Source organism: Propithecus coquereli, unplaced genomic scaffold, assembly GCF_000956105.1.
Source record: "Propithecus coquereli isolate 6110/MARCELLA unplaced genomic scaffold, Pcoq_1.0 Scaffold165, whole genome shotgun sequence".
Lineage (NCBI taxonomy): Eukaryota > Metazoa > Chordata > Mammalia > Primates > Indriidae > Propithecus > Propithecus coquereli.
Genome location: NW_012141080.1, coordinates 579,790 through 594,539, shown reverse-complemented (window position 1 = coordinate 594,539; position 14,750 = coordinate 579,790). Strand labels below are relative to the sequence as shown.

Here is a 14,750-nt window from a genome sequence, read left to right as displayed (position 1 = left end):
CTCTTCGCCCACCAGCCGCTCTTCTGACCTAAGCAGCCCTTCAGGCCTGGCTGGCTTGGGCTGGAACCTGAGAAAAGATGTTCTCAGGCAGGGCTGCAGGCTCGGGAGGAGGAGATGAGGTGGAGAGAGAGGACAAACTTGCCCCAGGAGTGTGACTACAGGCATGACAGGCCTTGAAACAGCACTGATTTCTACCTCACTGCTGCCTGCTCCCCCGCCGGGGAGGACTCACAGCGCCTCCATCCGCCCCCGGCTCCTGCCTCATCTCCACGGTCATAAAAGCTGGGCCTGGGCCCAGGGCTGCACGTGCACCAGGAAGGGGCAGAGCTGGGACAGGGGCTCAGTGGCCAGTTCAGGGCACGCCCTCCAACACTGTGCTCTGAGGGTCTGTGAGAGGCTTTACTCAGGTGGCGTTTCTGACAGTACACAGCACCCGGGTCCGTGCGACATGGGCCAGCTGCTTGGGCTGGAACAGCCCGGCCACGTGTCTTAGGAGAGGGGCTCCCCCTGAGGGGCTGAGGGAGAATGCTGTCCCTCAGCAAGGGCCGCTCTGCCTTGCATTCCTGGTCGGGGTGAGTGTGCAGCCCGCCAGCCCTGGCAGGAAGTTCACGTGACCGGCCGCTGGCCAGGGCAGACAGATGCCGGGGGCGCTCTGCGTGCAGAACCAGGGCGGCGGGGCGGGCGGCTGGGGAGCCAGCCCTGCAGATGTTCCTAAGTGAAACCTGATGTGGCGACATGAGAATCTGCAGAACATCTCACAAACAACCTTCCCTGGGATGTTTTGGATTGAATTTTGTGGCTATGACGTGAAGGAACCTCACATGTCAGGATAAAAATAGCTCTGGTCTCAATACACTACGCGAGTTACAGTTCAGCAAAACCAGATGCGAAAACATTAGCCACCCAGCGCAGGCTCGGCAGGGTCCCCGCACCATGCCCCGCCTTCCTGTCCTTCTGGGTCAGGGCCCGTGTGCCTGGACAGCCCCCATCTAGTGGCATCAGGATCCGCTGCCCTGAGGATGCGGAGGGGAAGGCCATAGGCTACGTAGGGCACCCGGGGAGTCCCAGGAACCTCTTGGATCCAGGCCCTGTCACAGACTAGCAGGGCAGTGGAGGCGGGATGGCTTCTCCGAGGCCGGCTCCTCTCCTGTGAGCCACGGCAGGGCTAAAGAGCATCACACTTGGCCCAGCACAGGAAGTGCTCCATGGAGGGACAGCATGATGAGGAGGCTGGTATGGAACCAAGGGGGATAGGGTGGGGGAAGGACAGCTTCTGCACCAGGGGCCGGAGAGTGGGAGGCCAGGCGGGGTCTGGGGGTGTGTGTAGAGTCTATGGAATTGGAGGGGGTGCAAACCTCACGGCTGTGTGGACAAAAGCTGCAGTAATGGCACCATCTTGGGACCTGATCCAAAAGGCCATCACTCATCTGTGGGCCGGACCAGCTGAGGTCTGCAGGACAGGAGCGCCTGGGGCCAGGACTCACAGCCAGGCTTTCCAGCTGCTCAGCTCGGAGTCAGAGATAAGCTGACAGGCCACAGCAGGGCCTGCAGGGACTTCTAGCTGACGTGGCAGGGGAGAGTGGCCACACAGCAGTCTGCTACCAGAAAGAGCTGCTGCTGCTGCAGGGCGAGGGCTGGGGCCAAGGGCAGCACAGAGAGGGTGAGGAGGAAGGGATCCATCAGCAGGCAGGCCTGGGTGGCTGGGGCTGGCTTTCCATCTGGCGACAAGGGAGGGCCTGGCAGTGAGGGCACCAGAGGACGCCTTCCTGGGCAGTGGTGCTGGGGGGGTGGGGTCAGACACGCCGCCAAGAACTGCCAGGCCGGGGCCATAGCCTGGCACCCGCTGCTTCTTCCCCACGCAGTGTAAGCTTCCCGTGCAGGGCAGGGGTGGGACTCCCGAGCGTGGGGTGAGGAGTGCAGGCTCTTAGGCCGGGCTTCTTGCCCAACTGAGGTGGGAATGACGACAGTGCTCACCTCTGAGACTGCTGCGAAGAGGCCAGGGGCCAACCCACAGGAGTGGGTGCTTAGGACAATGCCTGGTCCTAACAAGACAGCCAATGCTGCAGCCATTATCATCATTACTGTTACTGCGCTTACTGGGGAATGAGCCCCAGAGATGGCTTTCTGGGCTTCTTCTAGAACTTCTTTCCTTGTGGCAACATTAAGATGCTGCTGACATTTGGCCACACCAGCCTGGGCTCCAAGGAACGAAACTGAATCAGAACGTTTCATTTTTGCCCGTTTTTAGAGGTAGGGATAAAAACGCTTTGGCCCGGTGCACCCTGCAGGGTATACTGACACGAGCAGTTTTCATTCCACCAAGGATGGGCCCCGTGGTGGGCAGGGAGAGCCAGGGAAAACTGGGTTCAGGGGCCCACCCTCCGCCCCAGGCTGCCACACGCCGCTGTGCTTGGCCAGGGACCCTGAGGCTGGCTGGGTCTCCCCAGGCCTGGCTGCTCCCTCTCTGGCAGTGGAGATGCCCAGGTCCTGGGAGCATAGGCACGTCTCTAGCAAGGGACTGATCCCTGAGGCTTCCTCGGTTCTGCTCTCTGCACAGGCCCAGGCTCAGGTGGCCTGTAGGCCTGCTCGTCACCCCTCGTCCCCAGAGCCTGGCAGGCCCTGCAGACTCCCCCGAGTGGAGTCCAGGCCAGAGAAGGCACAAAAGGAGCTGAGCCACAGGAGACCAAGGGGTGGGACACAGGAGAATGTGGTGTCCCTCTGCCAGCTTCCCTTAGACCCGCCTGTCTAGGCAGCTGTCTCCTCACTGCCCCCGAGGGCTCCTGCGAGGGAGGTGGGGCGGGAGGAGCAAGACCCGGGCCTCTGCTCACGCCACTTGGCGCAGGAGGGAGATATTTACGCTAGGCCAGGCAAGAAGAAAATCCCGTGTGGGCGGCTCTGCCTCGAGGGGCCCTGGGGACCACCGCAGTAGGAGCATTTAGGCCAACACAGCAGCCACCCAGGCGTGTCATGGGTCTGGCTTCCCCAGCGCTACGTGCGATCTGCACCATTGCACTTTACAGACCCAACGCGCAGGCGGCGCCATTGGTTCCCAACAGATGCCACCGACTTCGTCTTTCCTAGGCTCCTGCCTGCTCTGCTTTCCAGAAAGTCCCTTCACACCTTTGGGGCGCTCTGTGCTAAAGGAATACAGCACTGCAGCCTGCATGTTCTCAGAGCTGCGCCCCAGAGAGCCACAGCAGAGCAGAACCCGAACGGGGGATCATGTGGTCTTGCACACTTGTCCGCGTGCGCGGCCAGATGGAAACGGACAGAACGATCGCCTCGCATGCCCGAGAAGCAATGTGAGAAACAGCAGCTAGCAGAGGAATGAGTGTACACTTCCTGTATGCCTTCTGCCCTAAACACCACCCCACACGTCCCTGGCGCCTGGTGTGTGCCCTCCAGGCAGCAGAGGCGGGAGAGGGATGAGGCACGCTCCGGCTTCTGCCGATCTCCTGTTACTGGTTTGAGCTGACCTTTCAAAACCACCGACCCGTCTGTAAACTCTGATGCCAGCTGTGGACACGCACATGTGAGCACATGTGGATCGGCCTGGAGGTTCCCACACCCCCTGAAGCCCACACGTGGTCTCAGGTTAAGAGTTTGTGGCCCGGAGTTGTGGCTGTGGCTTATTTTTCTCCCTACATGGCTCCTTGGCTATGATGTCGTGGATTCTTGAAGCAAGAAGTGTTATTGGCTGCAGGCACTTCCTTGGTGTTCTTTCCAGGATGGAGTTTCTTCCCATCTGGCATAACTTGTTGTTTTTCTATGAATTCCCAGTGAGTTCCTGGCTGACATGAGGCAGTGTGACAGTCACAGTGAGCTGGGGCAGGAGTCGCCACTGCCTTAGCCTTGTTCGTGGCCCGCTCATCTCGGCAGGGCCAGGAGCTGGGATGCATAGCGCTCTGCTGTCTCCAGGGACCCCAGGCCAGGCCCTGGCCCCCCAGGGCACATACCCGACTTTCTCCCATCTGGGCTGCCCACAGCAGTTTCCTGGCTGATCCCTCCACGAGTGGGAACCTATGTCATTGTTGTTAGTGTCTCTGTGTCAGGCAGAAGAGAAAAACCCCCTACAGATGAAGGACAGATCAAAGAGGGTTGGGGAGATCCAGGTGTCCTGGCCCTGTCCCGAGGCTGTGCTACGCCAAACAGCTGGGCTACCCCTCTGAGGATGAGAGAGGATGCTGTGGCATCTGCTTCCAGGGCGGGGACCAGGGCTCCTCTGCCTGGTCATCCCCTGCAGGATGCCTCCTCTCGGCTGTGGCCCCTTTTCTGGTCAATTCTCACGGCTCCCTGAACCTGAGCCCTCTTCCTAAGGAAAACCCTCTGCTCCTCTCCCCATCTCGTCATAGCCCCCCTGTGCTGACCTGGGGATGCAGGATGGAGAAGGGACTCCTGTGCCAGGGGACAGGTGGGAGCCCCAGCATGGGTCCTGGGGTCAGGGGGTGGGAGCCACTTCCCTGACCACGGCCACCGGCTGCCTAGAACTGGGCTCATCGGTGGGAAGCGGCGGCATCCTGGCCAAACAAGACGGAGGAAGCTGGGCGGCCGTGTCGCCCCTCACTCCTTCTGTGCTTCAGCGGGGCATGTGCAGGCAGGTGGCCTGAAGCCCGGGCTCCTACGTGACACCTGCTGCCAGGGCTGGGGAGCCCTTGGCTTTCACTGTCATCGGGGAGATGTCTTTAATACAGCGGTCTCCGTGACTTGACCTGTCATGCCCTGGGGCATGGTCAGGCCTGCAGGGCTCCTGCGACCTCCTGTACCTCTCAGGCGCTGGGCCTGGGCTTTGGGCCAAGGAGAAGCCCAGGATTCGCTGGTACTTCCCCACCACTCGTGTCCCTGGGCGTTTTCCAGGATCGCGTTGCTGGAGGGAAGTGGCGCCGGCCTGGGCCCCGGGAGGAGAGCCGGGCTGCTGTCAGGAAGGAACCGAGGTCCGAGCACTAGAACGCCACGGCCACCTTCGCTTCCAAGGACTGCCGGAAACAGCCTGTTTGAATTATCCCGTCTCCTGTCGGGGCTGCCTGCCGTCTTGAGGGCTATTTTTAGCTTCTCGGTGAGGAAGGAAATGGCTGCCTCAGTCTTCCACCTGTGAGGCCTAAGACCAGGGCCCTTGGCTCCTGACTGGGGAGACGCTGCCCAGCTGACTGAGACGGTTTTGTGTTTAGCCAATGGCTCGGAAGCATCCAAGGTGCAGGAAGATGGGGAGAAAGGGCTGCTGGGTGGGAGGGCTGCCTGCCACTGGGGCCTCTCGGGCGGCAGGTCACTGGCAAGAAACCCACGGACCCCTCACACCCTGGAGAGCTCCGGGGCTCACAACAACAGCCCAAAGGAGCGCCCTAGCCCAGCACAAGACCCAGCACGAGCACCTCCAGGGTCGCTGGGGCCGGAAGCCCCAGGGGATACTTACCGGGAGTGGTGGGCAGGCCGGCTCTGCCGGGCGTGGGCACCTGGAGCTCTGAGTGGCTGATCCGGAGGTCAGGGCCATCGAGGGGGCCTGGGTCATCCGTTTGGCCTGCGGGGGAGGAAGCAATTTCTGCCAACACCTCTAGATCCTTCAGGACAACCTGGGGAGACAAGTGGAGCATGAGGATGAGCCTCTGCTGTCAGCTGTGGTGACCTGGCGAGAGGTGAGGTCAGCAGGTCTGCAGAGGACAGCAGGCTGGTGAGAGCCACCGAGACCACGGCTGCAGGCGTGCTCAGAAAGTAACAGAAGACACAGGCTGAAGAGAACACAGACTGTCCCGGACAGGGGCCCCAGGAGGAAGGAAGCTGGAACCTGAGGCCTGGCAAGTCAGCTGTCCCAGAAGCCCCCCTCTCTGGTCCCCAGAGAAGGCCTCTGAGGTGTCCCCAGGAGACAGAGGGCTCAGGTGAGGGTGTCACTGCAGCATGCGTTGCAGGGCCCCGGCCACGAGAGAATCCCACGGTGCCCTCCCGGCCACACTCTGCTGCGTGCAGCAGCCATAGCCCCAACCCCCACTGGTCCACAGAACAGATTCTTTTGCAGAGGTGACATCAGGCTACTGCAGACCCCAAAGCACCCTCCACATTTGGGGTGCAAGCTGGGCTCCAGGATCGAGCACTTCCTAAGGTCCAGACACATGGTTCAGTTCTCACTGTCTCCAAAGTGTTCCTACGCAGGTTTGGGGAGGGTGAGGCCTCCCCAGCCTGATCACCTGCTTGCTGAGATCTTCCAAGGAAGAGGCAGAGTGTGGGGACAGAGCAGAGTTGACTAAGGTCGGTGCTGTTACAAAGGCCCCAGGGCTGCCCCTGCAACCCAGAGAACCCACACACCCTTAGAAGCGGCCTTCCCTTGTACCACGCCTATCTTGGCCTGGCACCGAGAGCCCATTGTTCTGCTGTGGTGGGAATGGGGAGAGGGGCCAGGGACGTGCCCTGCTGGGAGGGGACTCGGTGTGCACGTGCGGGTCATCTGCCCTAGGGGCTGGCGAGACTTCCCCGCCACCTTCTGCTCACGGTGCTCCACACTGCGGTGTCTGCCCGCCCCTTCCTGCTCCCCACTCCTCTCTTGCTCTGAAGAAGGACTGTGCCTGTTCTATCCGCAGGTGTATCCCCAGGGCTGTCCCTGCCCCAGTAGATACTCAATGCGTGGATGACTATGCCTCTTTCTGGGCTATCCTGAGCCCAGGCCAAGAATAACCCTGGCAGGTGGTGGCCTCAGCCCTGGCCCAGTGGAAGCGAAGCAGCACCTGGTGGGCGGGGCCAGCTGCGTGGCACACGGTGAATGCAAGGTCAGGTCAAGGCTACGGTGGGCTCGTGTGGGATAACTGCGAAACCTTATAAATATACTAAAAATCTGTGAATTATATACTTTAAAAGGGCAAATTTTACTACAAAAAAAACAATAGAAAAAAGAAAAAGACGAGGCCTATCTCCTCTAAAGCTTGACAGTGGTTCCTGCCAATGCAGACGATGCGCCAGCGCCTCCTCCTGCACTGCCCTGTTGTCGCCCGACCTGGTATCCTCTTGGCCAACCCTGGCCTGGCCGGCTGAGGCCCCCTTCCCTTGCTAGCCCATTTTGGCCCGTTGGGTTTCTCCACGAAGTGTCACATGTTTGGCACACAAAACCGTCACCAGCCACGGCCTGGCCTCACCCAGGCACTCACGCGCACAGATGCCACTTCCCACTGTCTGATCGTGTCCATCCTTCTGTCCCTTCCACTCCCCGGCACTGGGATGTTCTCCTGACACCTGAGCCCTGGTCTGTGCTGGGGGCTGCGCTGGGTGCTGGGGCTGCAGAGTTGAGTCGGTGCCACCCCTGCCCACGGCCCAGCGGGCAGCAGAGTGGTGAATGGATTACCAGCATCTACGGCCATCGCGAGGGGCCGAACTCTGGCCTGCCCTTGCCTACAACAGTATACGCGATTCAGCAGCTCTCCAAACTTTCTTTTTCCTTTTTTTAGAGACTGGGTCTTGCTCTGTGGCTCAGGCTGGAGTGCAGTGGTACGAGCACAGCTCGTCACTGCAACCTTGAACTCCTGGTCTTAAGTGATCCTCCTGCCTCTCCCTCCAAAGTGCTGGGGTTACGGGCATGAGCCACATGCCCAGCCTCTCGGAGCATTTTTACTGGCTGGGCCTGTGGGAAATGGATCCACACTGGCTGAAAAGCGTAGCTGCTAACCAGCCCGTTCAGACGGCAGGAGCCAGGGCTGCCCCGGTGGCCAGGCCAATAGCCAGGGGTCCCTGGGGAGGTCTAGGTCCAGCAGGGAGGGCCCAGGCCTCTGTTCCCACTGAGGGAGGAGCCTCCATGGGCTCTTTCCTTCAGCGATGGAACAGAGACAGAGAGGAGAAGGGTGGGATGGGACACAGAGAGCACAGCAGTGTCACTGCAAGCGGCAGCAGCCCCTGAGCACCTGCCTTTGCAGGAGTGCAGAGGCTACGCCCCTCGGTGCTCAACTGTCCCAGCAAGTCACTTTCCAAAGGTCAGGGATGGGAAATGAGACCAGGGAATAGGGCTGGGGGGAGGGTGGGAGAATGACTCACCCAAAATTAAACAGTGAGGCAAGAATCAAGCCAACAGTTCCTCAAAAAGTCAAACAGAGTTGCCATAGGTATACTCCCACTCCTGGGTAGTTACCAAGAGAACTGCAAACATATGTGCACATAAAACTTATTTATAAATGTCCACGCAGCGTCAGCCCTAATAGCCAGAAAGTGGAAACAACCCAAAGGTTTATCCACTGAGAGATGGATAAACAGAGTGTGGCGTATCCATGCCAAGGACCATTATTTGGTAACAGAAAAAGATGAGGTACTGATCCCTGCCACAACACGGGTGAACCCTGACAACCTTTGCCAAGTCAAAGAAGGCAGCCACGAAACACCATGCAGTGCATGATGATTCCATTTGTATGAAATGTCCAGAATAGGCAAATCCACGGAGACAGAAGCAGATTAGTGGTTGCCAGCTGGACAGAAAGCGGGTAGGGAGTGACTGCTGATGGGTACAGGGCTTCTTTTGGGGATAATGAAAATGGTTCTGGGCTACGTGTGGCGGCTCACACCTGTAATCCTAGCACTTCGGGAGGCTGAGGCAGAAGGATCGCTTGAGCTCAGGAGTTTGAGACCAGCCTGAACAAGAGTGAAACCCTGTCTCTATCAAAAATAGAAAAATTAGTTGGGTGTGGTGGTGCGTGCCAGTAGTCCCAGCTACTTGGGAGGCTGAGGCAGGAGGATCCCTTGAGCCCAGGAGTTTGAAGTTGCAGTGAGCTGTGATGACACCATGGCATTCTGGCCCTGGCGACAGAGTGAGACTCTGTCTCAAAAAAAAAAAAAAAAAAGAAAATGTTCTGGAATTATAAAGTAGTGATGGTTGCACAATCTTGTGAAAACACTAAAAACTACTGTATTATACACTTTAAAAGGATGAATTTTATGGTATGTGACTTGTATTTAAAATAAAGAAAAGTCAGCTCCCTAAAACTCCCAGAGTCCAGCGGTCCTCATGAGCACTGTGCTCTTGCTCTGCTCACAGCCCGAGGCGGTGGGGTCTCCAGATCCCCAGGATCTCACAACTGACTTAGACTCGGGGAGGTGGGGGTCTCAGGGAGGCGACCTGTGTCTCCTTGCAAGGCTTTGCATCTGCGACTCCCTCCCCCATGCTGCCTGCTGCACTCAGGTCTGTCTGTGCAGGGGGACAAAGGCGCATGCCTCTGGCAGCAAACAGGTGGTCACATGCAGCAAAGGAGAACAGCGTGAGTCAGCAAGGCGGCTGGCACCAGGCCACATGGTGGACATACTGACACATTGACCTGTGTAAGTGTCCAGTGGGTGCTAATTTCCCCGTCAGGAAAGGTGCTCAGGAAGAACCACCAGCACCGGAGGGTTCTGGCCTGTGCAGCACTGTCTCTGCCCTCTGAGTGGCCCCAGAGCCAGGCTGCAAGGGACAGGGAGGCCAGCAGAAAAGGCTGTCCTCACTCCTGGCCACAATTAATGTCCACACTTGTCATCAGACCCACCTTACACACTACCCATGAGGAATCTGAGGCTTGGACACTGGCTCAAGGTAACAGGAAACCCACCTCAAACCCAGCTCTGGTACCCAAACCTGAGTTTGTTAACAATGCTCCACAGCGCTTTGTGGCCAGACAGTCCTGATGTCCAGTCCTGGCCCTGCCACTCAGCTGCTGACCCTGGGACAGTTACCTTCATGCACACAACCTCCTCCCCCAGACATCCACCGAGCGGCCTCCACGGGCTGCTCCTGTGTTGGCTGCAGGACAGGCAAGGCAGGACAGGACAGGCTCTGCCTCTGATGAGGTCACAGACTCCTGGAGGACACATTTACTGACGATTACAGCACAAGTGTCAGGGAGCTGGCAATTCTGCCAGAGAAGGGCCCGGAGGCTGACCCAGAGGCTTTGGAAGTACTCGAGCATGAGCTGGCCAAGGGAACTGAGGTGGGGGAGAGAGGCACTCAGAGCTTTCTCTTACCTAGCATGAACCATTCGTGGAGCCGAAAGACTCGGCACATTCCAGGAAACTAGACTTTTGCTCTAGCTCCGGAGTGGGGAATGGGGCTGGGGGTCAGGGAATATGGCCAGAAATCAGGCCAAAGTGGTGGAGCTTACGACCTAGATAAAGAAGTCTGAACTTCATTTTGCAGATGATGAGGGGCCTCAGTTTCCCCATATGCGCAAATGGAGACTTAACCTCTCAAGGCTGTTGTGAAGATTATAGGAGACACTTGATGTGCAAAGCACAAAAAGTGAGCACACGAGGAAGGCTGGCTCACCACCCTGGGCAGTGACAGCGGTGCCCACGCTAAGGGCTTCCGACCCCACTTCTCCCCCAAAAGAGAATGTGCATCACCCACCTCTGGACCGCTGCCTCCTGCCCCACTGGAGAGCGCAGCCAGCAGCCAGCAAAGCTGCATATTTCACATTTTGAATTCTCTTATTTTAGAAAGTTTAACACCAAATGGCAAATGAATGCAAATTATACTTCAATTGCACAATTAAAGCCGGAAATGTTGTGTACAGGTTCCTTCAGTAATCCCTGCCACTCCTCTAGTGCTTACACATCAAAGGATTTGTCTCTGGTCCCCAGGGGCTGGCGAAAGAGACAGCCCCTGCCTGGGGCAATGCTATGTGTACTTGTGTGCACAGACACACACAGTCCCTTCCTGTGCCTTAAATAAAGCGGAGTCAAGAACAGCATCACCATCTCCTGCAGCCTCCTGGAGGGGAGGAGGGAAGGGGCTGTCAGAATGGAGGGGAAGGAATAGCTTGAAGTGGGAAGTGGGGTTTGTGGGGAGCTCTGACACCCGGGCTCCTGTGCCCATCAAGTCAGGCTGCTGGTTCTCCCTAGCTGACCTGCAAACCTGACTCAGCCCAGGTCCTGACCCTGAGGCTCTGGAGCAACCTACGCCAGGACTCTGCATCTGCCTGGGGCAGAAGCAGCAGCCTGAGAGAGGAAGGCCAAGGAGGCAACCTGGACAGGAGGCCTGGGACCGAGAACAGGGGCTGCGGAGAGCCACCCTTCCTGTTGGACCGGCTCTGAGTCTCTGTGCTCCACCCACCTGGAGATCCCACAACCCTTGGTGTGTGGGCAGGAACCTCTGGGTCCAGGACCAGGTAGGTAATCTTGGTGGGCTTGCTCACTGGGCACCGGGCTCGAGGCCGGGAGGAAAGAAAGGCCCCACGGCCTGGCCACTCCTGCTTCGGCCTCTAAAGCAGGCTGGCTGGGCCTGTGCCTGTGGCCAGCCCTTAGGCCCGGCTCTGAGGATGGGGAAAGGCTCAGAGAAAGCGGGAGGAAGCCACATCCATTAGTATGCACTCCACAGCTTTTTGCAAAATGAATATAAAACACTTGTGCTTTCTTTTTGTGTGAGAGAAAGAAGGGGGAAAAGAGAGGGAGGGAGGGAGGTTACAAGAAAGCAATATTCTGCAGGAACAGGAGCGCCTGCCGTTACCATGGCAACAGGCTGGGGGTGGGGAAGGCCCATCAGCTGGTCCCTCATATTTTTTTTTTTTGGAGAGGAGCAAGTTGACCCTCCGTGGAGTGAAAGGGTCGAGGTGGGTGGTGGCTGGGTTTGGGGGGCATCTGCAAAGCAACTCAGGGGAGGCCTCCGGGTGAGAGGAGGGGGGTTCTCACCCTCCCTGGTATGGGCAGTAAAGACCAGGAAGCTGGGGAGATTCCCGAGAAAGCACCCCCTCTCTAAAGTCTTAGAGGTGACTTTATAACAGCAAAGGGCATATTTCGGTGTGGGAGGGGAGTCAATGTCTGGGGTGGGGGCTGCTGCAGGCTGTCACCCCACTGCATTGCTGCAGGCCGAGGACAACCTCTCTGGGATGGTGGCTGTTTGTCCCTCTTCTGACTGGTCCATCCGGGCACTCACTGTCCCAACACCTCACCCACAGAGCAGCACTGGAAAGCCACTGGGAACGGGAGGCTCTGCACTCTCACCCTCCCTTAGGGGCTGCTGGCTGCTCCTCTGCCACCCTGGGAACAGCTGGAGGCTGGGCACCCGTTTTGTAAGGCCGAGTCCCAGACTGGGAGGCCTGTCCTTGCCTCCTCCCAACGCTCCTGAACACGGAGCCCCAGCGTGAGGCATTCAGCAGATGGTGAGTAAATATTAATACCAGCTGACCTGCAGCGCAGGGCAGGAAATGGAAGATGGGCAGTTCTGAATAGCTTCTGCCAAGGGGGTGGATGGAGGGGTACCCACTTTACTGCACCCACTTATCCTTAAGAAACCACTGGTTGGCTGACGGGGCCCTGGGTGTCAACTGGCGCAGCCTCCCCGCTCTTGAAGAGGGAGTCCTTCTTATCCTGACAAGATAACCCCAAGCTGGGCCCTCTCTGGTCCAGCCAGGAGGAAGCTGCAAGAATGTTTCCAAGGGACACACTTGGTGCTGGTGGGAGAGGTGAATTCAGGCCAAAGGCCCTGGAAGCTGGGTCTGGCCGGTGCAGGCCACTGTCAAGGGCTATCTGATGCTTCTGCCTGGAGCGGTCGGCTGGCAGGGCCTTGCCTGAGATCTGGGTCAGTTCGGGCTGCTCCTTATTCTTGTGAAGTGGAGCTGATATGAAGCACAGAGGCCCCGAGGCTGGGCATTCCCGGAAAACCTTGGGGCCTCTGCATCCGTCCACACAGCAGGCCGGCCCCTCCCTTCACGAGGGGCATGGCCCTGACCACGCGTGGAACGGCTCCTGCTGTCCTGGGGCTTGGGGTATCAGCCAGAGAACTCACCCCGGGAAGCCAGGCTTCTGTCCCCTGGGGGAGGCGAGGGAAGGGGCTCCCACGGGCTGAGAGCAGTGGAAGAAGCCACCAGCACCAGCTGGCACCAGGGCCAGAGGCCTCCACCCTGGACACAGTAAACATGAGCTGCAGGAGGTGGCGATCAGGCCCCTGCCCAGCCCGGGAAAGGGACGGCGTTCTGAAAAAGGCTTCAGTCTACCGCGGGTCACAGCACCCCTGCCTGCGCAGGAGGGACGGACAGCACTGCCTAAAAGAACGTTTAGACTTGGGGGTGGGAGAGGATTGCTTACACTTAGACCTACTTTATTTCCCATTGAGAAAACCACTCTGATTAAAAACCTTTTGTCTTGGTAAAGCAAAAATAGCTTTAAAAAAAAGAGGATACACCTCGGTTAGTGGTTAATGCTGCGTAGCTTTGAACAGAGCCCGTGGGGATGAGGGTTGCTTTCTTTGTAAACAGACTTTTGAAATCTTTCCTTCAGTGCCTAGTAGCATGTCCTCTATGCAAAAGGCCAGCACCTAACACTTGTTGTTGGGTTCCACTGATTCACACTGACAGCACAGCTTCAAATGTTCCGGCAGCTGTCCATCCCTCTTAGGGCACAGGGGACAAGAAAGGACAGCCTGGGGCAAGACAGTGTGCAGACCAGGCCCCTGACCCACTCCGCCCCGCCGGGTCTCCTTCCTGCTGAATCCAGCCACTGCTCATCTGCATCGCCTGGCGCCTCCGACAGGGAGGGCACGCTCCCAGGGTTATACCTTCTCCCCAAGAGCCCGGCAGGGGACAGCCTGCTGCACCCTGGGCAGCTCAAGTGCGATGCCCACTCACACCCGCTGCGACCTGGTCACCAGGCAACATGGTGACGAGCCAGGGGCCATGGCAGCAGGAAAGAGGGCTCCTGCCCAGAGCTGGGGTTCTGCTTCCTTCCAGTTTACCCGCAAGCTACGCACAGCCCCCTCCTGAGGATTGGGCTCTTTCCTACAGGCCTAGCCTCCTGTCTGCTCCGGCAGGCCCCGGGGCGTGGGGCAGGCCCGAGTGGGATCAGCTCAGCGTCTAGCCAACCTCCTGTTCATTCACTTTCTCTTAAAACGTTTCTGAGCATCTACTGACGTTGCCCATCAACTATGGGCTGGTCAGAGTCTGTCCGCACAGAGCTCAGAGCTGAGGGGCCCTCTCAGAGGGTGGGAAGGGCTACGAGAAGGTTCCCCCAACACGGGGATGTAAAGACATGGAGGGGACCTGGCCTGGCCTTGATGCGCAGGGGGAGGAGCGTGTGTGTGTGTGTGTGTGTGTGTGTGTGTGTATAGACACAGACACAGACACACAGACACACACAAATAAGGCTTCGTGGAGCATCTAGGCTGAGATCTTGACCAAGTTACGTAACATCTGTGGGTCTTGGTTTCCTCCTAGGTGAAATGGGGAACACAACTGAACCTACCCTCGAGGGGCTGTCATGAAAACAAACTAAGCTCACACACGCAGGGCTGAGCACAGGGTCTGGAACGGAGTGAGTGTGACATGGCAGCTCTTGTTGTTAGCAGGGGGGGTGGCCGGCCCGCAACCTCTACTGGGCTCACCTGAACTCCCCGCCCAGCCTGAGGGCCTTTGCCAACAGCCAACAGGGAGCTGCCCGGGAAATTCAGCCGACTCAGCTCTGGCCACCTCCAGGGGAGGAAAAACCAACACACGACTTGGGAGAAATTTTCACTTCTGAAGACGTCATGTTTGCTGAGTGGGGTGTGGGGTGGAAATGGGGGGCCCGGCCTGGGTGCCAGGGCTAGGGGTGTGTGGAGAGGGCACCAGGGCGGAGAGCTGGGGGCATAGCCCCTAGTCTCAAGTGGGACCTCACACTGGCTCCTATATGTGGCTCCCAACCAGAGAGGTGCATCAGAATCACCTGGGAGCTTGGGAAAAATATATAAGCTACGGCTTAATGACAGGCTAAACAAGGGAGGAATATTCATGGCAGGGGTGGTATTTCACCACATGGGTTCTAACAGGTTGGAACTTGTCCTGTCTCCATCCTGT

General features: G+C 58.2%; 1 protein-coding gene across 1 annotated transcript in view; it reads right to left on the bottom strand.

The window, feature by feature from the left end:
* Positions 1-14,750, bottom strand: part of VAC14 (Vac14 homolog (S. cerevisiae)) — a 105,107-nt gene that overhangs the window by 44,373 nt on the left and 45,984 nt on the right. Inside the window, exon 13 of the mRNA XM_012641577.1 lies at positions 5,408-5,564. Coding sequence (XP_012497031.1) covers positions 5,408-5,564 — 157 coding nt within the window. The remainder of the gene's footprint in view (positions 1-5,407; positions 5,565-14,750) is intronic.